Source organism: Anser cygnoides, chromosome 35, assembly GCF_040182565.1.
Source record: "Anser cygnoides isolate HZ-2024a breed goose chromosome 35, Taihu_goose_T2T_genome, whole genome shotgun sequence".
In the NCBI taxonomy this organism is placed as follows: Eukaryota; Metazoa; Chordata; class Aves; order Anseriformes; family Anatidae; genus Anser; species Anser cygnoides.
Genome location: NC_089907.1, coordinates 2,434,804 through 2,458,811, shown reverse-complemented (window position 1 = coordinate 2,458,811; position 24,008 = coordinate 2,434,804). Strand labels below are relative to the sequence as shown.

At 70.2% G+C, this 24,008-nt stretch overlaps 2 protein-coding genes across 2 annotated transcripts; both read left to right on the top strand.

Annotated features, from left to right (window-relative positions):
* Window positions 1–544: 544 nt before the first annotated feature.
* LOC136788410 (tumor necrosis factor-like) lies at window positions 545–3,156 on the top strand (the record flags this gene model as incomplete). The annotated part of the gene is given in 3 exon segments (XM_066986909.1): window positions 545–635; window positions 2,654–2,968; window positions 2,971–3,156. Coding segments are annotated over 3 exon segments (585 nt in total), but the record flags the coding sequence as incomplete, so codon positions are not given.
* Window positions 3,157–5,747: 2,591 nt separating this feature from the next.
* PRRC2A (proline rich coiled-coil 2A) lies at window positions 5,748–23,630 on the top strand. Its single transcript, XM_066986624.1, is given in 32 exon segments — window positions 5,748–5,923; window positions 6,151–6,324; window positions 7,332–7,385; window positions 7,387–7,506; window positions 7,584–7,685; window positions 7,766–7,841; window positions 7,934–8,073; window positions 9,405–9,499; window positions 9,535–9,581; window positions 9,617–9,701; window positions 11,234–11,634; window positions 13,730–13,813; window positions 13,815–14,088; window positions 15,151–15,390; window positions 15,393–15,412; window positions 15,534–15,574; window positions 15,649–15,863; window positions 16,361–16,463; window positions 16,686–16,967; window positions 17,474–17,633; window positions 17,636–18,353; window positions 18,463–18,592; window positions 20,215–20,507; window positions 20,593–20,654; window positions 21,521–21,610; window positions 21,704–21,766; window positions 21,868–22,088; window positions 22,228–22,383; window positions 22,490–22,646; window positions 23,070–23,149; window positions 23,244–23,418; window positions 23,619–23,630. Coding segments are annotated over 32 exon segments (5,031 nt in total). The 5' UTR covers window positions 5,748–5,762.
* The last annotated feature ends 378 nt before the right edge of the window (window positions 23,631–24,008 follow it).

Below are 24,008 nucleotides of genomic sequence, written 5' to 3'. Positions count from 1 at the left end.
GTGCCCCTGACCCCATTGTCCCCCTGACCCCATTGTCCCTATTAACACCATTGTCCTTATGAACCCCATTGTCCTTATTAAGCCCATTGTCCTTATGAACCCCATTGTCCCTATTAACCCCATTGTCCCCCTCACTCCATTGTCCCTATTAACCCCATTGTCCCCCTCACCCCATTGTCCCTATTAACCCTGTTCCCCCCCGACCCCGTTCCCCCCTGACCCCATTGTGCCCCTGACCCCGTTCCCCCCCTGACCCCATTGTCCCTATTAACACCATTGTCCCCCTGACCCCATTGTGCCCCTGACCCCATTGTCCCCCCAACCCCGTTCCCCCCTGACCCCGTTCCCCCCTGACCCCATTGTCCCTATTAACCCCATTGTCCCTATGAACCCCATTGTCCCTATTAACCCCATTGTCCCCCTGACCCCATTGTCCCCCCGACCCCGTTCCCCCCTGACCCCATTGTCCCTATTAACCCCATTGTCCCTATTAACCCCATTGTCCCCCTGACCCCATTGTCCCCCCGACCCCGTTCCCCCCTGACCCCATTGTCCCCCCCCGTCCCCAGGGCCCCGCCCGGCGCCCGTGGAGCTGCAGGCGGCGCGCGGGGACAAACCGGCGGCGCACGTCGTGGGTGAGCGGGGGGGTTTGGGGTTTGGGGTTGGGGTTTGGGGTTGGGGTTTGGGGTTTGGGGTTTGGGGGTGTCGGGGGATTCGGGGCCGGGGCGACGCGGGGGGAGCTGGGCAGCGGGGGGGTGGCGGGATATAGGGGCCGGGGGGCACGGGGGGGTAGGGAGAGCGGGGGTTGTGTGTAGGGTCGGGGGGTGTCTGTAGGGCCGTGGGGTGTCTATAGGGCCGTTGGGGTGTCTGTAGGGCTGTTGGGGTGTCTGTAGGGCCGTTGGGGTGTCTATAGGGCTGTTGGGGTGCCTATAGGGTCGTGGGGTGTCTGTAGGGTCATGGGGTGTCTGTAGGAGCCGTTGGGGTGTCTGTAGGGCCGTTGGGTGTCTATAGGGCCGTTGGGGTGTCTATAGGGCTGTTGGGGTGCCTATAGGGTCGTGGGGTGTCTGTAGGGCCGTTGGGGTGTCTGTAGGGTCGTGGGGTGTCTGTAGGGTCATGGGGTGTCTATAGGGCCGTTGGGGTGTCTGTAGGGTCGTGGGGTGCCTATAGGGCCGTTGGGGTGTCTGTAGGGCTGTTGGGGTGTCTGTAGGGTCGTGGGGTGTCTGTAGGGCCATTGGGGTGTCTATAGGGTCATGGGGTGTCTGTAGGAGCCGTTGGGGTGTCTGTAGGGCCGTGGGGTGCCTATAGGGCCGTTGGGGGTGTCTGTAGGGCCGTTGGGGTGTCTGTAGGGTCATGGGGTGTCTGTAGGGTCGTGGGATGTCTGTAGGGCCGTTGGGGTGTCTATAGGGCCGTTGGGGTGTCTGTAGGGCCGTTGGGGTGTCTGTAGGGCCATGGGGTGTCTGTAGGGCCGTTGGGGTGTCTGTAGGGCCGTTTGGGTGTCTGTAGGGTCATGGGGTGTCTGTAGGGTTGTGGGGTGTCTGTAGGGCCATTGGGGTGTCTGTAGGGCCGTGGGGTGTCTGTAGGGCCGTGGGGTGTCTGTAGGGCCGTGGGGTGGTCTGTAGGGCTGTTGGGGTGTGTGTAGGGCCGTTGGGGTGTCTATAGGGCCGTTGGGGTGTCTATAGGGCCATTGGGGTGTCTGTAGGGTCGTGGGGTGTCTGTAGGGTCGTGGGGTGTCTGTAGGGCGGTTGGGGTGTCTGTAGGGTCGTAGGGTGTCTGTAGGGTCGTGGGGTGTCTGTAGGGTCGTGGGGTGTCTATACGGCTGTTGGGGTGTCTGTAGGGTCGTGGAGTCATTTATAGGGCCATGGGGTATCTGTGGGGTCACTGGGGTGTCTGTGGGGCTATTGGGGTGTCTATAGGGCTATGGGGTGTCTATAGGACCATTGGGGTGTGTGTAGGGTCAGGGGGTGTCTATAGAGTATCTACGGGGCCATTGGGTGCCTATAGGGGTGCGGGGTGTCTATAGGGTGTCTTTAGGGCCGTGGGGCTATTTATAGGGCCGTGTGGTGTCTGTAGAGCCATTGGGGTGCCTATGGGGCCATGGGGTGTCTGTAGGGTGTCTGTAGGGCCATGGGGTGTGTGTAGGGTCAGGGGGTGTCTATAGAGTATCTACAGGGCCATTGGGAGCCTATAGGGGCACGGGGTGTCTATAGGGTGTCTGTAGGGCCGTGGGGCTATTTATAGGGCCATGGGGTGTCTGTAGGGTGTCTGCAGTGTGGGGCCATGGGGTGTCTGTATGGGGCCACGGGGTGTCTATAGGGGCACAGGATGTCTATAGTGTGTCTGTAGGGCCCTGGGGGTATTTATAGGGCCGTGGGGTGTCTGTAGGGCCATTGGGGTGCCTATGGGGTGTCTGTAGGGCTGTGGGGCGCCTATGGGGTGTCTGTAGGGCCAGGGGGTGCCTATGGGACCACGGGGTGTCTACGGGGCTGTGGCGCCGTTTATAGGACCACGGGGCGTTTATAGGATCACGGGGCGTTTATAGGGCCGGGGGGCCGTTTATGGGGCCGTGGGGCCATTTATGGGGCCGTGGGGGCCCCAGGCCCAACCCAGAGCCCCGCGGCCCCCCCGTAACCCCCTTTTTCCCCCCCCCCCCCAGCCTCCTCCTCGTCGCCGGGGGGCCCGGTGTGGGACGACCGCGTGGCGCCGTCGGTGGTGCGCAACGGGGTGCGGCTGCGGGGCAACAAGCTGGTGGTGCCGCGGGACGGCCTCTACTTCGTCTACGCCGCCGCCGCCTTCCAGGGGGCGCTGCCCCCCCGCCACGCCGCCGCCCCCCTGCGCCTCTCGGTCAGCCGCTTCTCCGAGGAGTACCCCCGCGACGTGCCCCTGCTCACCGCCGTCCGCTCCGTCTGCCCCGGCGCCGGGGGGAGCCGCCGGAGGCGCCGGGGCTGGGGGGTGGGGGGCGGAAGGGGAGGCCGGGGGGGCCGGGGGAGCCGCCGGGGGGGGGGCGGCAGCTGTGGTTCGAGTCGCTCTACCAGGGCGCCGTCTTCCAGCTGCGGCGCGGCGACCAGCTGGCGGCCACCACCACGGCGGCGCACTTCCTCGACCTCCACGGGGGGGGGCAGGCCTATTTCGGGGTGGTGGGGGTCGACTGAGACCCGGGGGGGGGTTAAAGGAAGGGGGGACGCTGGGGAGGGGGAGAGGCGGAGACGTCGGTAGGGACCAGAGTGAACGGCGCGGGGCGGGAGGGGAGCGGGGCGGAGGCGTCAGTAGGGACCAGAGTGAACGCGGTGTTGTTTTGGGGAGGGGGGGTTTGGGGTGCGCACCCCTCGTATTTTGGGGGAGGGCGCGTTATTTATGGGGGGGGGGCGTTATTTATTGCCGTATTTATGTAATTTATGGGGCCGCGGCCCTACCGTGTAGGGCCCAGGGCGGCGGCGGCGGCGGCGGCGGCGGCGGGGGGGTCGGGGCGGTAAATGTTTATTTTTGTAGGGTTTTATTTATCCCCCGCCCGCTGCGGGGTATTTATTGGGGAATAAAGGCTGCAGGGGGAACGAAGGCGTCGCGTGCGATCGGCGATTTGGGGCGGATTGGGGGGGATTTTGAGGGGTTGGGGGGGGCGGTGGGGATTCGGGGGGATTCGGGGGGATTTGGGGGAGATTGGGGGGATTTGGGGGATTTTGAGGGTTTTGGGGGGGGGGCGGTAGGGATTTGGGGGGATTTGAGGGATTTGGGGTGAATTTGGGGGGATTTGGGGGGATTTGGGGGGGATTTGGGGGATTTGGGTGAATTTGGGGGGATTTGGGGGCATTTGGGGTGAATTTGGGGGATTTGGGGTGAATTTGGGGGGATTTGGGGGGGATTCAGGGGGATTTGGGGTGAATTTGGGGGATTTGACGGGATTTGGGGTGAATTTGGGGGATTTTGAGGCTTTGGGGGGGGTTGGTAGGGATTTGGGGGGATTTGGGGGATTTAGGGTGAATTTGGGGGGATTTGGGGGGGATTTGGGGGATTTGGGGTGAATTTGGGGGGACTTGGGGGGATTTAGGGTGAATTTGGGGGGATTTGGGGGGATTTGGGGGGATTTGGGGTGAATTTGGGGATTTGGGGTGAATTTGGGGAGATTTGGGGGGATTTGGGGGGATTGGGGGTGAATTTGGGGGATTTTGAGGGTTTGGGGGGCGGTAGGGATTTGGGGGGATTCGGGGGGTTTCGGGTGAATTTGGGGGGATTTGGGGGGATTTGGGGGATTTTGAGGGGATTTGGGGTGAATTTGGGGGATTTTGAGGTTTGGGGCGGGTTGGTAGGGATTTGGGGATTTGTGGTGAATTTGGGGGGATTTGTGGTGAATTTCGGGGATTTGACGGGATTTGGGGTGAATTTGGGGATTTTGAGGGTTTTGGGGGGGGTGGTAGGGATTTGGGGGGATTTGGGGGGATTTAGGGTGAATTTGGGGGTATTTGGGGGGTATTTGGGGGGATTTGGGGTGAATTTGGGGAGATTTGGGGGGATTTGGGGGGATTTGGGGTGAATTTGGGGGATTTTGAGGGTTTGGGGGCGGGTTGGTAGGGATTTGGGGGGATTTGGGGGGATTTGGGGGGAATTTGAGGGGGATTTGGGGTGAATTTGGGGGATTCGGCATGAATTTGGGGGATTTGGGGAGAATTCGGAGGGATTGGGGGGTTGGAGAAACTTTGGGGAGATTTGGGGGATCTGGGGGGATCTCAGGGAACTTTGGGAGGGATTTTGAGAGGATTGGGGGATTTGGGGAAACTTTGGGGGGATTTGGGGTGAATTCGGGGGGATTGGGGGGGTGAATTCGGGGGGATTTGGGGTGAATTCAGGGGGGATTTGGGGTGAATTCGGGGGGATTTGGGAGTGAATTCGGGGGGGATTTGGGGAGGATTTGGGGGGGGATTGGGGGAGGATTTGGGGGGATTGGGGGAGGATTTGGGAGGGATTGGCTGGAAATTCGGGAGGTTTGGGGGGATTTGGGGGATTTGGAGAAACTTTGGGGGAGATTTGGGGAGAATTTGGGGGGATTTGAGGTAATTTTGGGAGGGTTTGGGGTGGGTTTCAGGGGATTTGGGGAAACCAGGGGGACTTGAGGGAATCTGGGGGGCTCGGGGGGATTGGGGGGATTTGGGGCAGTTTGGCTTGAAATTTGGGAGATTTGGGGGAGATTGGGGGGGTTTGGGGTGAATTTGGGGGATTTGGGGTGGGTTTGGGGTGGGTTTGGGGGGGCCGTTAAATTTTGGGGGATTTGGGTGAGCTTTGGGGCGGCTCGGGTGGGAGCGGGGAGCGCTGGGGGAACTTTGGGCGGGTCCGCGGCAGAATCCGGGACTTTTCGTGGTGAATTCGGGGCGAGTTTGGGGAACTTTGGGCGCGTTTCGCCCCTTCCGCCTTTCCCAGAACCCCGGGGGGGGGGGGGGGGGGGGCTCGCGGTTGCCATGGTGACGGTTGCCACGGCGACGGCGGCCGGAAGGAGGCCGCGGCCTGGTTGCCGCGCCGAGGCCTGCGGTTGCCGTGGCAACAGCGGGGCAGGGAGGGGGAGCGATTTCCAGCCGAGGGGGCGTGGCCACGGCGGCGCGAAGCCACTGCCGGCGGGGGGGGGACGGGCGGGGGGAGCACCCGTTAGCCCCGCCCCCGCCCCCCAAACCCCCCCCCTCCTCGTCGCCATGGCAGCGCCCGGCGCGGCTCCCGCCCAATCAGCGCCCGCTCCCCGGCGGCCCCGCCCCACTCCTGGCGACGCCGGCGCCGCGCCGCGCATGCGCGCAGCCGCCGGGCGGCCGTTGGCGGGGCGGGGCCGGGGCCGCTCTCGCCGCCGGGGCTGGGCCACCGGGAATCCGCCGCCATCCGCGCCCGCCGCCCCCATCCGCCACCCCCGCGCCCTCCCGCGGCCCCACCGGAGCCCGCCCGGCGCCCGCAGGTCGGTATCGGCCGCGGGGAGGCGAAGCGGCGGCCGCGATGGCCGCCGCCGAACCGCCCCCCCCCCCGGGGGCCGCCATCACCGCGCCGGGCCCCGCCGCCATCTTGGGCCTGCGGGGCCTGGGGGGGGGGCGGGCCGGCCTAGGGGAGGGGGCGCGTTTTGGGGGGGGGGGCGCGTTTCGGGGGGGGGCGCACCGGCCCCCCCCCCCGGCCGCCCCCCCCCCCCAGGCGCCCAGCCGCCCGCCCCGGCGGCCCCCGTGCTCAATGCGCGGCCCCCGCGATGTCCGAGCGGCCGGGGCCCGCGGCGAAGGGCCGGGAGGGGCGGCGGTACGCCTCGCTCAGCCTCTTTGAGACCTACCGCGGGAAGTGCCTCGACAGCCAGCGGCCCGCCGGTACCGGGGGGCGGGGGGGGGGCGGGGGGGGATAGGGGATAACGGGGGAGGGATTGGGGTAACGGGGGGGATGGGGAGAATGGGGGGGGATAGGGGGTAACGGGGGGGGAATGGGATAACGGGGGGACGTGGGGGAACGGGGGGGGAACAGGGGGAGTACCGGGGGAACTGGGGGGGATCGGGGGGACGGGGGGTGCGCAGGATAACGGGGAGGGATTGGGGTAACGGGGGAGGGATTGGGGTAACGGGGGGGATAGGGGGTAACGGGGGGACGTGGGGGAACGGGGGGGAACGGGGGGAACGGGGGGACACGGGAATAACGGGGGGGCTCGGGGCAACGGGGGGACACGGGGGTGATGGGGGGGACGGGGGGCGTGGGGCCAGTGGGGGGGGCGTGGGGGGGATCAGGGTAACGGGGAGGGAGTGGGGTGGTGGGGGAAGGTTGGGGTAAGGGGGGGGTGGGGTAACGGGGGGGCATGGAGTAAGGGGGGCACGGGGTAATGGGGGCGTGTGGGGGGTCGGGGTAACGGGGGGACAGGGTTAATGGGGGGCATTGGGGTAACGGGGGGCATTGGGGTAACAGGGCCGGGATATTGGGGGGACGGGGGGATAATGGAGGGGTACGGGGGGAATGGGGGGCACTGGGATAATGGGGGGGGCTGGGATAAGGGGGGAATAGGGGGGATGGGGGTGGTAGAGGGATGTGGGGGTAGTGGGGGGGGAAGGAAGTAGCGGGGGGGGTCAGGGGTAACGGGGGGACACGCGGGGTGGGGGGGGTGGGGGGTAATGGGGGGGCTGGGGGGGGGGGATGGCGGGGGTCGGGGTAATGGGGGGGGGGGGGGTTGGGGGCAACGGGGGCGTCCGGGGGGGCTGGGGGGAGCGGGAGGAATCGAGGAGAGTGGGGGGGGCGGGGGGTCAGGGGGTAATGGGGGGGGGGAACAGGGGTAAAGGGGGGGCAGCATTAACGGGAGGATGCCGGGGACGCCGGGGGTCGCTGACGCCGTGCCCCCCCCGCAGCCGCCCCCGCCATGGGCTGCAGAGCCTGGGCAAAGTGGCCGTGGCGCGGCGCATGCCCCCCCGCCAACCTGCCCAGCCTGAAGGCGGAGAACAAAGGCAATGACCCCAACGTCTCGCTAGTGCCCAAGGACGGCTCAGGATGGGCCAGCAAACAGGAGCAGCCCGACCCCAGGAGGTGCGGGGGGGGGGGCCGGGAGGGGCGCCCCCCCCCTTGGTGGCGCCCCTCCCCTAATTACCCCCCCCCCCCTGCAGTTCCGATGCCTCAGCAGCTCCCCCGCCGCAGTCGCCGTCGCCGCCGGATTCGCAGACGCCTGCCGCCAGCCAGCCGAAGCGGCCCCCCCCGCGGCCCCCGAGGTGACCCCCCCCGGGGCTTTTGGGGTGGGGCAGCTCCCGGGCGCCCCCCTTCAATTTCCAACCCCCCCTTCCATTTCCAGACCCCCCCCACGGCGGCACCAAGCGGGGCAAAGTCCTGGGCGCAGGCCAGCGGTACCCACGGAGCGCACGGCGACGGTGAGGCGGCGCCGGGGCGGGCTGGGGGGGGGCTCCCTTTTGTGTGCCCCCCCCGCCTCGTTAACCCCCCCGCGCCGCCCCCCTCCCCGCAGGAAGAGCCCCCAGCCTCCCGTCGCGATTCTCTCGCGAGGAGTTTCCCCACCCTGCAGGCGGCCGGCGACCAGGAGAGGGGCGGCCGCGAGCGGGACGCCTGCGACGCGTCGTCTGGGCCCGCACCGAGCCCCCGCCCCCGGTGAGCCCCCCTCAACATTTAACCCCCCTTCCAACATTTAACCCTCTCCCTCAATATTTAACCCTCCCCCTCAACATTTAACCCCTCCCTCAACATTTAACCCCTCCCCTCAACATTTAACCCCCCCTCAATATTTAACCCCCCTCAACATTTACCCCCCTTCAACATTTAACCCCCCTTCAACATTTAACCCCCCTTTCAACATTTAACCCCCCTTCAACATTTAACCCCCCTCAACATTTAACCCCCCCTCAACATTTAACCCCCCCTCAACATTTAACCCCCCCCCCAACATTTACCCCCCTTCAACATTTAACCCCCCTCAACATTTAACCCCCCTCAACATTTAACCCCCCTCAACATTTAACCCCCCCTCAACATTTAACCCCCCCCTCAACATTTAACCCCCCTCAACATTTAACCCCCCTCAACATTTAACCCCCCAACATTTACCCCCCCCAACATTTACCCCCCCTCAACATTTAACCCCCCCTCAACATTTAACCCCCCTCAACATTTAACCCCCCTCAACATTTAACCCCCCTCAACATTTAACCCCCCCTCAACATTTAACCCCCCTCAACATTTAACCCCCCTCAACATTTAACCCCCCTCAACATTTACCCCCCAACATTTACCCCCTTCAACATTTAACCCCCCTCAACATTTAACCCCCTCAACATTTAACCCCCCTCAACATTTAACCCCCCTTCAACATTTACCCCCCTCAACATTTAACCCCCCTTCAACATTTAACCCCCCCAACATTTACCCCCCCTCAACATTTAACCCCCCCCTCAACATTTAACCCCCCCAACATTTACCCCCTTCAACATTTACCCCCCTCAACATTTAACCCCCCTCAACATTTAACCCCCCCAACATTTAACCCCCCCCCAACATTTACCCCCCTTCAACATTTACCCCCCCTCAACATTTAACCCCCCCTCAACATTTAACCCCCTCAACATTTAACCCCCCTCAACATTTAACCCCCCCATTCAATATTTAACCCCCCCCCCCTCGATATTTAACCCCCCCCCTCGATATTTAACCCCCCCTTCGATATTTAACCCCCCCATTTAACCGTTCCCCCCCCCCGATTCGCTTTTCTCCCCCCTGCAGGCCCCAGCTGGCGGGAGGGCGGCGGGCGCGGGGCTGACGGGGAGCCGCTGCCCGACGGGGGGGCCCGCCGCCCGCCGGCCCCCCCCCGTTCCCGCCCTACCGGGGGATGATGCCGCCCTTCGTGAGTGCGGGGCCGTGCCGGAGGGGGGGCGCGCAGCCCGCTGTGCCCCCCCCCGGCCCCGCTGACGCCGTGTGTGTCCCCCCCCCCCCCCAGATGTACCCCCGTACCTCCCCTTCCCGCCGCCCTACGGCCCCCAGGGCCCCTACCGCTACCCCGCGCCCGAGGCCCAGAGGTGAGCGCCCGCGGCCGGGGGGGGGGTGCAGCGGGGCCGGGGGGCGCAGCGGGGCCGGGCCCCCCCCGTTCATCCCCTGCCCCCCCCCAGGTTCCCCCGGCCCCGCGGCCCGCTGCGGGGGGGAGGCGGTGAGCCGCCCCCCGGTGCTGAAGCAGGACGACCTCAAGGAGTTCGACGAGCTGGACCAGGAGAACGACGACGGCTGGGCAGGTGGGGGCCCCGCGGCGCCCCATAGCGCCCCATAGCGCCCCATAGCACCCCATAGCGCCCCATAGCGCCCCATAGCACCCCGCATAGTGCCCCACAGCCCCCCACAGCGCCCCAAAGCCCCCCACAGCGCCCCATAGCCCCCACAGTGCCCCATAGCACCCCGCATAGTGCCCCATAGCCCCCACAGCCCCCACAGCGCCCCATAGCCCCCCACAGCCCCCCACAGCGCCCCATAGCCCCCCACAGCGCCCCATAGCCCCCCACAGCGCCCCACAGCGTGCCCGTAGCACCCCATAGGGCCCCATAGAGTGCCCCGTAGCACCCCATAGCGCCCCACGGGGTCCCGTGGCGTACCCTATAGCGCCCCGTAGCATGCCTCATAGCGCCTCGTACCCCCCAAGCCCCCGCAGCGCCCCGTAGTGCTCTATAGCACCCCATAGGGCCCCATAGTGCACCCCATAGCACCCTATAGCGTGTCCTATAGCGACCCATAGCACCCCATAACGCCCCAAACGCCCCGTGGCATGGCCTATAGTGCCCCGTAGTGTACTGCATAGTACCCTATAGGGTACCGTATAGCACCCTATAATGCCCGATGGCATGCCATAGGGCCCTATAGTGCCCTATAGCGGCCCATAACGCCCCATAACACCCCATGGTGTGCCCCATAGTGCCCTATAGCGACCCACAGTGCCCCATAACACCCCAAACGCCCCGTAGCGTGGCCTATAGCGCCCCATAGCGTACCCCATAGCACCCTATAGCGTATCCTGTAGCACCCTGTAACACCCCATAGCCCCCCATAGCATTCCATAGTGCCCCATAGCGCCCCATAGCGCCCTGTAGCGTACCCCATAGCAACCTGTAATGCCCCATAGCACCCTGTAACACCCCATAACACCCCATAGTGCCCTATAGTGGCCCATAACACCCCATAGCGCGCTCCGTAGCACCCCATAACACCCCATAGAGCCCCATAGCGCCCCATAGCGCCCCATAACACCCCAAACGCCCCGTAGCGTGCCCTATAGTGCTCCATAACGTACCCCATAGCACCCTATAACACCCCATAGTGCCCCATAGCACCCTGTGCCGTGTCTCATAACGTCCCATAGTGCCCCATAACACCCCAAATGCCCCATAGCATGCCCTATAGCGCCCCGTAGCGTACCCCATAGCACCGTAAAACACCCCATAGCACCCCATAGCATCCTATAGCGCCCCATAACACCCCAAACGCCCCGTAGCATGCCCCATAGCACCCTATAACGCCCCATAGCACCCTGTAACACTCCATAGTGCCCCATAGCACCCCATGGCATGCCCCATAGTGCCCTATAACAGCCCATAGCGCCCCATAGCACCCCATGGCGTGCCCCATAGTGCCCTATAGCGGCCCATAGCACCCCATAACACCCCATAACACCCCAAACGCCCCATAGCGTGCCCTATAGCGCCCTGTAGTGTACCCCATAGCGCCCTATAACGCCCCATAGCTCCCCACAGCCCCCCACAGTGCTCCCCCCCCCCAGGTGCCCACGAGGAGGTGGACTACACCGAGAAGCTCAAGTTCAGCGACGAGGAGGACGGCCGGGACTCGGACGAGGAGGGGGCGAGGCGGGGTGAGCTGGGGCCCCCCCTCGTTATGGGACCCCCCCCTCGTTATGGGGCGCCCCCCTCGTTATGGGGCGCCCCCCACGCCTCATGGGCCCCCCATCATTGTGGGGTTCCCCCCTCGTCCCGGGGCCCCCCTAACTGTGTCCCCCCCCCAGGAAAGAAAACGAGCCCCCCCGAGGGCAAGAAGAGCCCCAAGGAGGAGCCGCCCCCCCCAAGGCCGCCCCCGAGGCGGGCGGGGAGCCCCCCGGCGCCCCCCCGCGGCCCCCCCGCCGCCGCCCCCAACCGGGGCAGCTGGGCCCAGCCCAACGAGTTCCCGGTAAGGGGGGGGGCGTTTATGGGGTGGGGGGCGCGGGGGCTGGGCTGGGGGGGGGTCTCTGGCTTATAGGGTGGGGTTGGGGGGGCCGGTGCTTATAGGGCCGGGGCTGGGGGGTCCTGTGCTTATGGGGGAGGTCTGGGGGGTCCTGTGTGTATGGGATTGGGTCTGGGGGGCTCCGGTTCTTATGGGGTGGGGACTGGGGGGTCTTCTGCTTATAGGGCCGGGTCTGGGGGGTCTTGTACTTATGGGGCCAGGTCTGGGGGGTCTTTTGTTTATGGGGATGGGGGTGGGGGCTCCCTGTTCTTATAGGGCCGGGTCTGGGGGGTCTCCTGCTTATAGGGCTGGGGCTGGGGGGTCTTTTTATGGGGCTGGGGCTGGGGGCTCCTGTTCTTATAGGGCCGGGTCTGGGGGGTCTCCTGCTTATATGGCTGGGGCTGGGGGGTGCTGCGTGTATGGGGCTGGGGGGGTTCCTGCTCTTATGGGGCCGGGTCTGGGGGTCTCATGCTTATAGGGCTGGGTCTGGGGGGTCTTGTACTTATGGGGCCGGGTCTGGGGGGTCTTTTTTATTGGGATGGGGATAGGGGGCTCTTGTTCTTATAGGGCTGGGTCTGGGGGGGTCTCATGCTTATAGGGCCGGGGCTGGGGGGTCTTGTACTTATGGGGCCGGGTCTGGGGGGGTCTCTCTTTATGGGGCTGGGGCTGGGGGGCTCCTGTGCTTATAGGGCTGGGTCTGGGGGGGTCTCGTGCTTATAGGGCTGGGGCTGGGGGGGTCTTGCGTGTATGGGGCTGGGGCTGGGGGGCTCCTGTGCTTATAGGGTAGGATCTGGGGGTCTCACGGTTATAGGGCTGGGGGTGGGGGGTCTTGTACTTATGGGTCTGGGGGGTCCTGCGCTTATAGGGCTGGGTCTGGGGGGCCTCTTGCACGTATGGGTCTGGGTCTGGGGGGGCTCCTGCTTATAGGGTCGGGTCTGGGGGGTCTCATGCTTATAGGGCTGGGCGGGGGGGGGGTCTTGTACTTATGGGGCCGGGTCTGGGGGGTTTCTTTTTATGGGGCTGGGGCTGGGGGGCTCCTGCTCTTATAGGGCCGGGTCTGGGGGGTCTCATGCTTATAGGGCCGGGGCTGGGGGGTCTTGTACTTATGGGGCCGGGTCTGGGGGGTCTTTTTTTATGGGGCTGGGGCTGGGGGGGCTCCTGTGCTTATAGGGCCGGGTCTGGGGGGTCTCCTGCTTATAGGGCTGGGTCTGGGGGGGTCCTGCGTGTATGGGGCTGGGGCTGGGGGGCTCCTGTGCTTATAGGGTAGGATCTGGGGGTCTCACGGTTATAGGGCTGGGGGTGGGGGGTCTTGTACTTATGGGTCTGGGGGGTCCTGCGCTTATAGGGCTGGGGCTGGGGGCTCCTGCTTTCATAGGGGTGGGTCTGGGGGGGTCTCATGCTTATAGGGTTGGGGGTGGGGGGTTCCTGCTCTTATAGGGCTGGGTTTGGGGGGGTCTCGTGCTTATAGGGCTGGGTGTGGGGGGCTGCTGTGCTTATAGGGTCGGGTCTGGGGGGTCTCCTGCTTATAGGGCTGGGCGGGGGGGTCTTGTACTTATGGGGCCGGGTCTGGGGGGTCTCTTTTTATGGGGCTGGGGCTGGGGGGCTCCTGCGCTTATAGGGCCGGGTCTGGGGGGTCTCACGGTTATAGGGCTGGGGGTGGGGGGTCTTGTACTTACGGGGCTGGGGCTGGGGGCTCCTGCTTATAGGGCTGGGTCTGGGGGGGTCTTGCGTGTATGGGGCTGGGGGTGGGGGGCTCCTGTGCTTATAGGGCCGGGTCTGGGGGGGTCTCTTGCTTATCGGGCTGGGTCTGGGGGGTCTTGTACTTATGGGGCCGGGTCTGGGGGGTCTCTTTTTATGGGTTTGGGTCTGGGGGGCTCCTGCTTATAGGGTTGGGGGTGGGGGTTCCTGCTCTCACAGGGCCGGGTCTGGGGGGGGGGGGTCTCGTGCTTACAGGGCCGGGTCTGGGGGGTCTCGTGCTTACGGGGCCGGGCGTGGGGAACCCTCCTGCCCCGACGGGGCTGGCGGGGGCCCCCCTCACCCCCCCCCCTTTATCCCCCCCCAGGACGAGGACGAGGCGTGGCGGCAGCGGCGGCGGCAGTCGTGCTCGGAGCTGTCGGCGGCGGTGGCGCGGGCGCGGCGGCGCCGGGGAGGCGGAGGAGCGGCGCATGGCGGAGGAGCGGCGCGCCGCCTGCGCCGAGAAGCTCAAGCGCCTGGACGAGCGCTTTGGGGCCCCCCCCCCCGAGCGCCGCGGGGGGCCCCCCCGGCCCGACAGGCCCCCCCCGAGCCCGCCGCCCCCCGCCGCCGCCGCCGCCCCCAGCAGCAGCCGACGCCGACGGCGGCCCCCGAGAGGAGCGGCCCCCGCGGCACGGGGAGGGGGGAGGAAGAGGAGGAGGAGGAGAAGGCGGCCGGGGAGGGCGGCAGGTGAGGGGGGGGGCAAAAAGGGGCTGGGGGGCAAAAAGGGGGGGTGGGGGGGGGGGGGGGGGGGGGGGGAAAGGGGGGGGAAAGAGGATGGGGGGCCCAAAAGGGGATGGGGGGGGGAAAGGGGATGGGGGGGGGGCAAAAAGGGGGTGGGGGGGGAAAAAGGGGGCTGGGGGGGGCAAAAGGGGGTGGGGGGGCAAAAAGGGGCTGGGGGGGGCAAAAGGGGGGTGGGGGGGGGGGAAGGACGTGGGGGGAGAAAGGAGGGGGGGGGGGGGGGGCAGAAAGGGGATGGGGGGCCCAAAAGGGGGTGGGGGGGGGGAAGAGGGGATGGGGGGGGGGGGAAAGGGGATGCAGGGGGGCAAAAGGGGGTGGGGGGGGGAAAAAGGGGCTGGGGGGGCAAAAGGGGGGGGAAGGGGGGGGCAAAAGGGGCTGTGGGGGGAAAGGGGTGGGGAGGGAAGAGGGAGTGGGGGGGGCAAAAGGGGGTGGGGGGGCAAAAGGTGGGGGGGGGAAGGGGGTAAAGGGGTGGGGGGGGCAAAGGGGGTGGGGGGAAGGGGCTGGGGGGGCAAAAGGTGGGGGGGAAAGGGGGGCGGGGAAAGGGGTGGTGGGGGGCAAAAGGGGCTGGGGGGGCAAAAAGGGGGTAGGGGGGCAAAAACGGGGTGGGGGGAGAAAGGGGTGGGGGGGACAAAAGGGGCTGGGGGGGCAAAAGAGGGTGGGGGGAAAGGTGGGGGGGAAAAGGGGGGGCAAAAGGGGGCTGGGGGGGAAAGGGGTGGGGGGGAAAAAAGGGGTGCGGGGAAGGGGGGGCAAAGGGGGGGCAAAAGGGGGTGGGGGGGAATGGGGGGGAGAACGGGCCCCAAATGTGTTCCTGTGGGACACTGCCCCCCCCGAAAGGTGGGCCCCCCTGAAAAATGGGTCCCCCCCAAATTTTGGGACCCCCCAAATGGGACACCCCCCCCAAAATCTGGCAGCTTTCAGACACGGCCCCCCCCTCAAATCCCTGCCCCCCCCCCCCAATTAAATCCCCCCCCCAATTAAATCCCCCCTCCCATTAACCTTTTCTCCCCCCAGCCGAGCCGCCCCCCCGCGCCCCCCGAGACACCGCCGGAGCCCCCGAGGAGCCCCCCGCCCCCCCCGGCGGCTCCCACCGCGCCCCCCGGCCCCGGCGGCCCCCCCGGCTCCCCCCAAGCCGGGGGGGGCGAAACCAAGGGCGGGGGGGGGGCAGGAGCCCCCCCCCGGCCGCCGCGGCGCCCCCGGCAGCCCCCCCGGCGGCGGCGCTGGCGTACCCCAAGTACCAGAAGTCGCTGCCCCCCGCTTCCAGCGCCAGCAGCAGGTACGGGGGGGGGGGTGATTTAATTGGTGGGGGGGTCAGAATTAATTGGGGGGGGGTCCAGAATTAATCGGGGGGGGCACGCAGCGTGCTGACCCCCCCCTGTTTTTTTCCCCCCCTCCAGGAGCAGCTCCTGAAGCAGCAGCAGCAGTGGCAGCAGCAGCACGGCGCCCCCGGCGCCCCCCGGCGCCCCTCCGCTGGGGGCGCTGGCGGCGGCCGTGGGCCCCCCCTCGGGGGCTGCCGCCGCCCCCGCAAGCGGTGGCGGCGGCGGGAGGGGGGCGCCCCCCGGCCCCCCCCCCCCCAAGGCGCTGTTCGGGGGCTCCTGGGCCGCCCCCGCCGCTGACCCCCCTGGGCTTCGACCCGCGCTGGGTGATGCTGCCCCCCTACATGGACCCCCGCGTCCTGCAGGGCCGGCCCCCCTGTCGACTTCTACCCCCCGGCGTGCACCCCTCCGGTAAGGGGGGGGCCTGGGGGGGCATAAAAACGCTTCGGGACCCCCCGGCCCTGGAATAACCCCGCCCCCCCCATATAACAGCCCCTGTGCCCCCCCCTTGTATCCCCCCCCCCCAAAGGCTCTTCCCCCCCCCCCCTTTGACCCCCCCACCCCATGGCCCCCCCCTACTCTGGGGCCCTCCCCTTTGCCCCCCCGCCCCATAATAACCCCATGGCCCCCCCCGGCCCCGTAGCAGCCCCCTGTGCCCCCCCCCAGCCTTAAATCAGCCCCGTGCCCCCCCTTGTACCCCCCGTGCCCAACGGGACCCCCCGCGCCCCCCCAGCCCGTCACCCCCCCCCGGGACCCCCCGCGCCCCCCCCCCCAGCCCTCCAACACCCCATTGCCCCCCCTTTTCCTCTCCCCCCACCCCCCATTGCCCCCCCTTGCCCCCCCCCACCCCATAGGAACGCCCCCCCCAATTTTTGCCCCCCTGACCCCCCGTTTTTGCCCCCCCCCAGGTTTGCTGCCCCGGGAGCGCTCCGACAGCGGGGGCTCGGCCTCGGAGCCCTTGAGCGCCCCCCCGCTGCTGCGCGACCGCGGGGACCCCCGGGGGACCCCAAAGCGCCCTGGGGGGGGGGCCGAGGGGGACGCCTTCGGGGCCCCCGGAGCCGCGCCCGCTGCCCTCCCCGCTGCGCCCCCCCGACTTCGAGGACGAGAAGGGGCTCAAGTGAGTACCTGGGGGGGGGGGGGGGCAATTTTGGGGGGGGGGGGGGGGTTGTTCCGTGGACCCTCCCCCACCCCCTGACCCCCCCCCTTTTTTTTTTTATTTGTGCCCCCCCCCAGGAGCGAGCCGCCCCCGTGCGCCTGCGGGACCCCCCCGTACGGGGGCCCCTACCCGGCCTTCGGCGACCCCCGCGGCCGCCCACCGCTTTCCCCCCCCCCCGCCGACGACCCCCCCGCGCGCCTGGCCCCCACCCCCCGGCGACCCCCCGAGGCGCCCCCCCCTCCTCCTCCTCCTCCTCCGCCCGCGGCCCCCGCCGCCTTCAAGGAGCCCCCCCAAGAAGCCCCCCCCGGAGGCGCCCCCCCCGCCAAGGAGGAGCCCCCCGCCCCCAAGGACGAGCCCTCGTCCGCGGCGGGGGGCGGCTCGCGGCGCCCCCCCGCCCCCCGGACCCCCACAAGCCCCCCCCCGCCGCACCGAGACCCGCTGGGGGCGCGCGCCCGGGGGGGGGGCCGGCGCGCCGACGACCCCCCCCGCCGCCGACAAGCCCCCCCGCGCCGCGCCGGGCCCATCAAGAAGCCCCCCCCCCAAAGACGAGCCCCCCCGCCCAGGACAAGCAGCCCCCCCCCTCCCCGAGCCCAAGGAGCCCCCCCGACGAAGCCCCCCCAAGGCCAAGGCGGCCCCCCGCGGGGGCGGCGGCAGCGGGGGGGGCCCTGCTCGCCCGCCCGCGGCCGCCGCCGCGACCCCCCCCGGGGGGCCCGAGCGTGGCGGGGGGGGGGCCGCGGGCGGGCGCGGGGGGGGGGGGGGAGTTCTTCGCCCGCGGCCGCGGCTTCCGGGGGGGTTACGGGGGGCGCGCGCGGGGAGGGGGGGGGGGGGCCGCGGCCGCAGCCGCGAGTTCCGCAGCTACCGCGAGCCCTTCGCCCCCCCGCCGCCGCCGCGCGCCCCCGCCGCCCCCCCGCCGCCCCCCCGCCGCCCGCCACGTCCTCGGCGCCCCCGGGGGGCGGCGGCGGCGGCCCCCTCCGCAGCGGGGGGGCAGCGAGACGCGCAGCGAGGGCTCCGAGTACGACGAGGCCGCCCCCCCCGGCGGCGCCAGCGCGGCTCCGAGACGGGCTCCGAGACCCTGGAGAGCGACCGCGAGGTGCCCCCCCCCGCCCCCGCCGCAGCCCCACGGCGACCCCCCGCGGCGCCGGGGGGGGCCGCGGCCGCGTCTTCACCCCCCGCGGGGTCCCCTCGCGGCGAGGCCGGGGGGGCGCGGGCCCCGCTTGGAGCCCCCCCTCGGCAAGAAAGCGGGGGCGGACGGGGGCCCCCCCCCTGCAAAGCTGCGGCCCCCCCCGCCGCAGGGGGGGGGGGGGCGGCTCGGGCGGCCCCCCGGCGGCGCCGCCACGGGCGGGCGCAGCAGCAGGACAAGCCCCCCGCTTCCGCCGCCTCAAGCAGGAGCAGGCGCTGCGCGGCGGCGGCGGGGGGGCGCGGGGGGGGCCAGCCGCCGCCCCCTCCGGTTCAAGCCGCCCCCCCCACCGCGGGCGGCCCCCCCGGCGCGCGCTCCCCGGAGCTGTCGAACCCCAACTCGGACCAGGCCAACGAGGAGTGGGAGACGGCCTCCGAGAGCTCCGACGTGGCCGAGCGCCCGCGGGGGGGCGGCGGCGGCGCGAGCCGGCCCCCGGGGGCCCCCCCGCCGCCGGGAGCCTTCCTCAAGGGCCCCCCCCCGGCGGCCGCCCCCCGCCGCCGCCGCCGCCAGGGCACCCCCCCCAACAAGCGCAGCTTCTCCAGCCAGCGCCCCGGCACCGAGCGGCACGGCCGGCGGCACGGCGGGGCGCGGCAGGGGCCCCCCCGGGCCGGCCGCAGGGCACGGGGCCCCCGCAGGGCTGCGGGCAGCCCCCCGCCTCCTCCCCCCCGCCGCCGCAGCAGCAGCAGCAGCAGCAGCCTTCTTCCGCGCCCTCCGGGAGGGCGGGGGGGCCGCGGGGGGGGCGAGGAGGAGGAGGAGGAGGAGGAGGAGGGGAGAAGCGCGGCTGGGGGCGCCTCGCAGCCGGGGCAGGTAAGGGGGGGGGCAAATGGGGGGGGGGACAAATGGGGGGATTGGGGGGGGAAATGGGGGGGGGAAATGGAACCGGGGGGGGATTTGGGGGGGGGAAATGGGGGCAAATGGAACGGGGGGGGGGGGGAGGGGAAATGGAACGGGGGGGGGGGGGGGGGCAGATGGGGGTAAAATGGGGGGGCAAATGGAATGGGGGGGGGGGGGATATGGGGGGGGGAAATGGAACGGGGGGGGGAAATGGGGGGGGATTGGGGGGGGGGGGGAATGAGGGGGGGGAACCGGGGGGGATTTGGGGGGGGGGAAATGGGGGGGCAAATGGAACGGGGGGGGAAAATGGGGGGGGGGGAAATGAACGGGGGGGAATGGGGGGGTTGGGGGGGGGGGGGGGGGGGGAGAAATGGAACGGGGGGGGGGGGGGGGGGGGGGTGAACGGGGGGGGGGGGGGGGGGGGCAGATGGGGGTAAAATGGGGGGGGCAAATGGAACGGGGGGGGGAAGGGGGGGGGCAAATGGGGGGCCAAATGGAACGGGGGGGCCAAATGGGGGGGGGGTGAACGGGGGGGGCAAGTGGGGGGATTGGGGGGAAATGGGGGGGCAAATGGAACGGGGGGGGGAAATGGGGGGGGGATTTGGGGGGAAATGGGGGGACAAATGGAACAGGGGGGGGGAATGGGGGGGTAGATGGGGGTAAAATGGGATCAATGGGGAAAGTGGGGGGGAAATGGGGGGTAAAATACGGGGGGGGGGGCAGATGGGGTAAAATGGGGGGGGGGGAATGGGGGAAAGGGGGGGGTCTGGGGGGGGGGGGGGGTAAAATACGGGGGGGGGCAGATGGGGTAAAATGGGGGGGGAATGGGGAAAGGGGGGGGGTCTGGGGGGAAATGGGGGGTAAAGTACGGGGGGGGGGCAGATGGGGTAAAATGGGGGGGGGAATGGGGAAAGTGGGGGGGTCTGGGGGGAAATGGGGGGGTAAAAATACGGGGGGCAGATGGGGTAAAATGGGGGGGGGAATGGGGAAAGTGGGGGGGTCTGGGGGGGGAAATGGGGGGGTAAAATACGGGGGGGGCAGATGGGGTAAAATGGGGGGGGAATGGGGAAAGTGGGGGGGGTCTGGGGGGGGGGGGGGGGTAAAATACGGGGGGGGGGCAGATGGGGTAAAATGGGGGGGGGGGAAATGGGAAACCGGGGGGGTCTCCAAGGGAAATGGGGGGGTTAAAATGGGGGGGATAAAGGGGGGGGGCAGATAGGGGGAGGGGGAATGGGGGTAAAAGGGGGGGGGGGGTGAGGGGGAATGGGGAAGGGGGGGGTCTCCAGGGGCAATGGGGGGTTGGGGGGGTTGGGGGGGTTAGAGGGGAATGGGGGAGCTGGGGGGGGCGTTGGGGGGTAAGGGGGGGGGTCCTGGGGTGGGGGGGCAGCGGGGGAGCGTTGGGGGGGGGGGAGCATGGGGACGGGGGGGGAATGGGGGGTCCTGGGGGGCAACGGGGGGGTCTGGGGGCAACGGGGGGTGTGGGGGTATTGGGGGGGGTCTGGGGGGGGGCCAACGGGGGGTCTGGGGGTATTGGGGGGGGGGTCCCCGGGGGGGTCCCCCGGGGGTCCCCGCTCACCCCCCTTGCCCCCCCCCAGCCGTAGCTCGGAGGAGGCCCCGCCCTCGCCGGGGCTGTCGGTGGCCCCGCCCCCCTCGGCCAGCGCCGTGTTCCGATTGGACGGCGTGGTGCCCAGCGACCCGGGCGGCATCCGCAGGGCATTGGCCCAGCTGGGGGCCACGCCCCGAACAAGCCCCGCCCCCGGCCCAGGCCCCGCCCACGGCAAGGCGGGGGGCGTGGCCTCGCCGGGCCCCGCCCCCGGGCTGCCGCCCTGCCCCCCCGCCCTGCCCCTGCCGCCCTACGAGCCCTGCGGCGGCCCCGCCCTCGGCGCAGGTAAGCCACGCCCCCTCCCCGGCTGGCCACGCCCACCGAGGCCACGCCCACTGAGGCCACGCCCACTGAGGCCACGCCCCCGCAGGCCCCTCCCTGCGCGACGTCGGCGGCTTCCTGGCCAAGCGGCGAGAGCGGCCCCGCAAGGAGGTGGGTGAGGGGGGGGGGGCAAGGGGGGGGGGGAAAGGGGGGCAGGGGGTCGCGGGGGGGCGTGGGGGGGCGGCAGGGTCAAGAGGGGGTCAAGGGGGGCTCGATGGGGGTCAGGGGCGGCAGGAGGGTCACGGGGGGCACAGGGGTCAGGAGGGTCACGGGGGGTCATGGGGGGGCATGGGGTCAGGAGGGTCACGGGGGGTCACAGGGGGTCACAGGGGGGCACGGGGGTCAAAGGGGCTGGGGGGTCAGGAGGGTCACGGGGGGGTCACAGGGGTCAAAGGGGGCTGGGGGGGTCAGGAGGGTCACGGGGGGCACAGGGGTCAGGAGGGGGGGTCACGGGGGGGTCACGGGGGTCAAAAGGGGGCTGGGGGGTCAGGAGGGGTCACAGGGGGGCACAGGGGTCAAAAGGGGGCTGGGGGGGTCAGGAGGGTCACGGGGGGGTCACAGGGGTCAAAAGGGGGCTGGGGGGTCAGGAGGGTCACGGGGGGGGCACAGGGTCAGGAGGGTCACGAGGGGGTCACGGGGGGTCATGGGGTCAGGAGGGTCACGGGGGGGCACAGGGGTCAAAAGGGGGCTGGGGGGTCAGGAGGGTCACGGGGGGTCACGGGGTCAGGAGGGTCACGGGGGGGGGCACAGGGGTCAAAAGGGGGCTGGGGGGGTCGGGAGGGGCCAAGGGGGGGCTAAAGGAGGAGGGCCGGGGGTAAGGGGGGGTCAGCAGGGTCATCAGGGGGCGTGAGGGGGTCGCAGGGGGGTCAGGAGGGTCAAGAAGAGGTCAAACGGGGGGGCCGCGGGGTCGAAGGGGGCGGGGGGGGGTCAGGGGGCTCTCCCCTCCCCCCTAACGCGTGTCCCCCCTCCTCCCCCAGGACCCTCTGGGCTTTGGGGACCCCCCGCCGGCAGCCGGACGGGGGCACCTGAGGGGCTGGGCCCCCACCTCTGGAGCCGCCTGCAGACCAGTAAGGGGCTGGGGGGGCACTGGGAGGGACTGGGGGGGGGTTCGGGGGGGTCACGGCCCCCTTGACCCCCCCCTGCCCCCCCCCCCCCCCCAGGTGCCGCCCGCAAGCCCTGGCTGGAGCCGCTGGGCGGCGCCTTCGAGGACGTGGGGGGCACCGAGGTGAGCGCCAGCGGGGCGGGGCGGGGGGGGGCCGCTTTATTTTGGGGGGGGGTCCCGGCCCCGCTCCCGCTGACCCCCCCCGCCCCGTGCCCCCCCCAGGTGAGCCCCTCGGACAGCGGCGTGGAGCTGAGCGGGGACTCGCGCGCCTCCTCGGCCTCCTGCAGCCAGCGCAGCTCCCCCGACGGGGGCTCAAGGCCGCCGCCGCCCCCCCGCCACCCGGGGGGGCCCCCCGGCTCCAGGGACGGGGGGGCAGCTGGGACCGCCCCCCCGCGGCCGACGGGGGCCAGGAGCTGCGGCGCCGCCCGCCCCCTGACAGCAAGGTACCGGGCGGGGGGCTTTGGGAGGGGGCACAACGTGTGGGGGGGTCAGGGCCGTGCTAACGCCCCCCCTTGCAGGTGTGCGCCCCCCCGCGGCCCCCGGACCCCATCGGCACCGAGCGCGGCCAGCGCCCCCGAGAAGGCCGCGCCCCGAGGACCCCCCGGGCCCTTCGGGGAGCGGAGCCCCGCGTTCCCCACCCCCGGGGTGGGGGGGCCGGCTTGGGGGCCCCCCCCCAGTGAGGGGCCCCCCGGAGCCGGGGCAGCGAGAGCGAGCAGCTGCCCCCCCGCGGCTGATGGGGTAAGGGGGGGGGCACGGAATTAATTGGAGGGGGGGCAAATGGGAATTGGGAAGGGGGGGGTGAGCTATGGGGGGGTAACTTTTATTTTTTGTGCCCCCCCCCCAGCTGGACGCAGCCCCGAGGGACTGGGAGGCGCTGCCAGGAGGGGGGCCCCCCACCGAGAACCCCCCCGCCGCGCCCCCTGACACCAAGGGCCCCCCCGAGGCCGCGGGGCAGCGGCTGTACCCCGAGCTCTTCTACGGCGGGGGGCACCGCCGGACAGGTGGGGGGGGGGGGGCAATTAAAGGGAGGGGGGGCAATTAGGTGGGGGGGGCAATTAAAGGGAGGGGGGCAATTAGGTGGGGGGGCAATTAAAGGGAGGGGGGCAATTAAAGGGGGGGGGCAATTTGGGTGTGGGGGAGCATTGGGGGGGGGGGGGGTTGGGGGGGGAAGGGTTGGGGGGGGGGTTACAGGAGAGGGGGGTCCCGGAGGGGCTTTTAAAGGTGAGGGGGGGGGTCTTTGGGGGGGGGGATTAAAGCTGGGGAGGGGGGGTCTTTGGGGGGGGATTAAAGGTGGGGAGGGGGTCCCAGGAGGAGATTAAAGGTGGGGAGGGGGTCTTGGGGGGGGGGCTTTTAAAGGTGGGGGGTCTCAGGGGGCTGGGGAGCTCTCCGGGGGGCCCTGACCCTTTTTTTGCCCCCCCCCCCAGGTCCCCAGCGCCCCCGTGGAGCCGCAGCTGGGCGCCAGCGGCAGCTTCCGCCCCGGGACGCCCTCGCTGGCCCCCTACAGGTACCGGGGGTCCCCAACCCCCCAATCCCCCCCAATCCCCCCAATCCCCCGGGGGGGGGGTCACGGCCCTCACCGTGCCCCCCCCTCCCCGCAGGCCGGTGTTCGTGGCGGGGGGGGGGCTGCCCCCCTGCCCCTCAAGGGCCCCTTCGTGGAGTTCCCCGGCGGTGCCGGGCCCGGACCCTGGCCAAGCTGGGGGGGCCGGGGGCTCCTGTACCCCCCCCCCCCTTCGTCTACAGCCCCCCTTCTGCCCCCCGACCCCCCTGCTCCAGGTGAGGCTGCGGGGGGGGCGGGGCTGGGGGCGGGGCATCGGGGCGGGGGGCGGGGCTACGGGGCGGGGGGCGTGGCTACAGGGCGAGGGGCGTGGCTACAGGGCGGGGGCGGGGCTACAGGACGGGGCGTGGCTTCGGGGAGGGGGCGTGGCTACAGGGCGGGGGGCAGGGCTACAGGACGGGGCGTGGCTTCCGGGGAGGGGCGTGGCTAGGGGCGTGGCTACAGGGGTGGGGGCGGGGCTACAGGGCGGGGGCGGGGCTTCGGGGAGGGGGAAGAGGAAGCTCCGCCCCCTCCCAGATGCGCCACGCCCCCAAGGGCAAGCCCCGCCCCCTCCAACGAAGCCCCCGCCCCCTCCAACGAAGCCCCGCCCCCCGCAGGTGCGGCAGGAGCTGACCCCGCCCTCAGACTTCTACGGGCAGGGGCAGAGCAGCTTCCAGCAGGTAGGCCCCGCCCCCCGGGGCTAAGCTCCGCCCCCCGGGGCTAAGCTCCGCCCCCCGGGGCTAAGCTCCGCCCCCTGGGGCTTGGCCACGCCCCCGGACTTGGCCACGCCCCCGGTCTGGCCACGCCCCCTTTCCCCACTCCGCTCTCC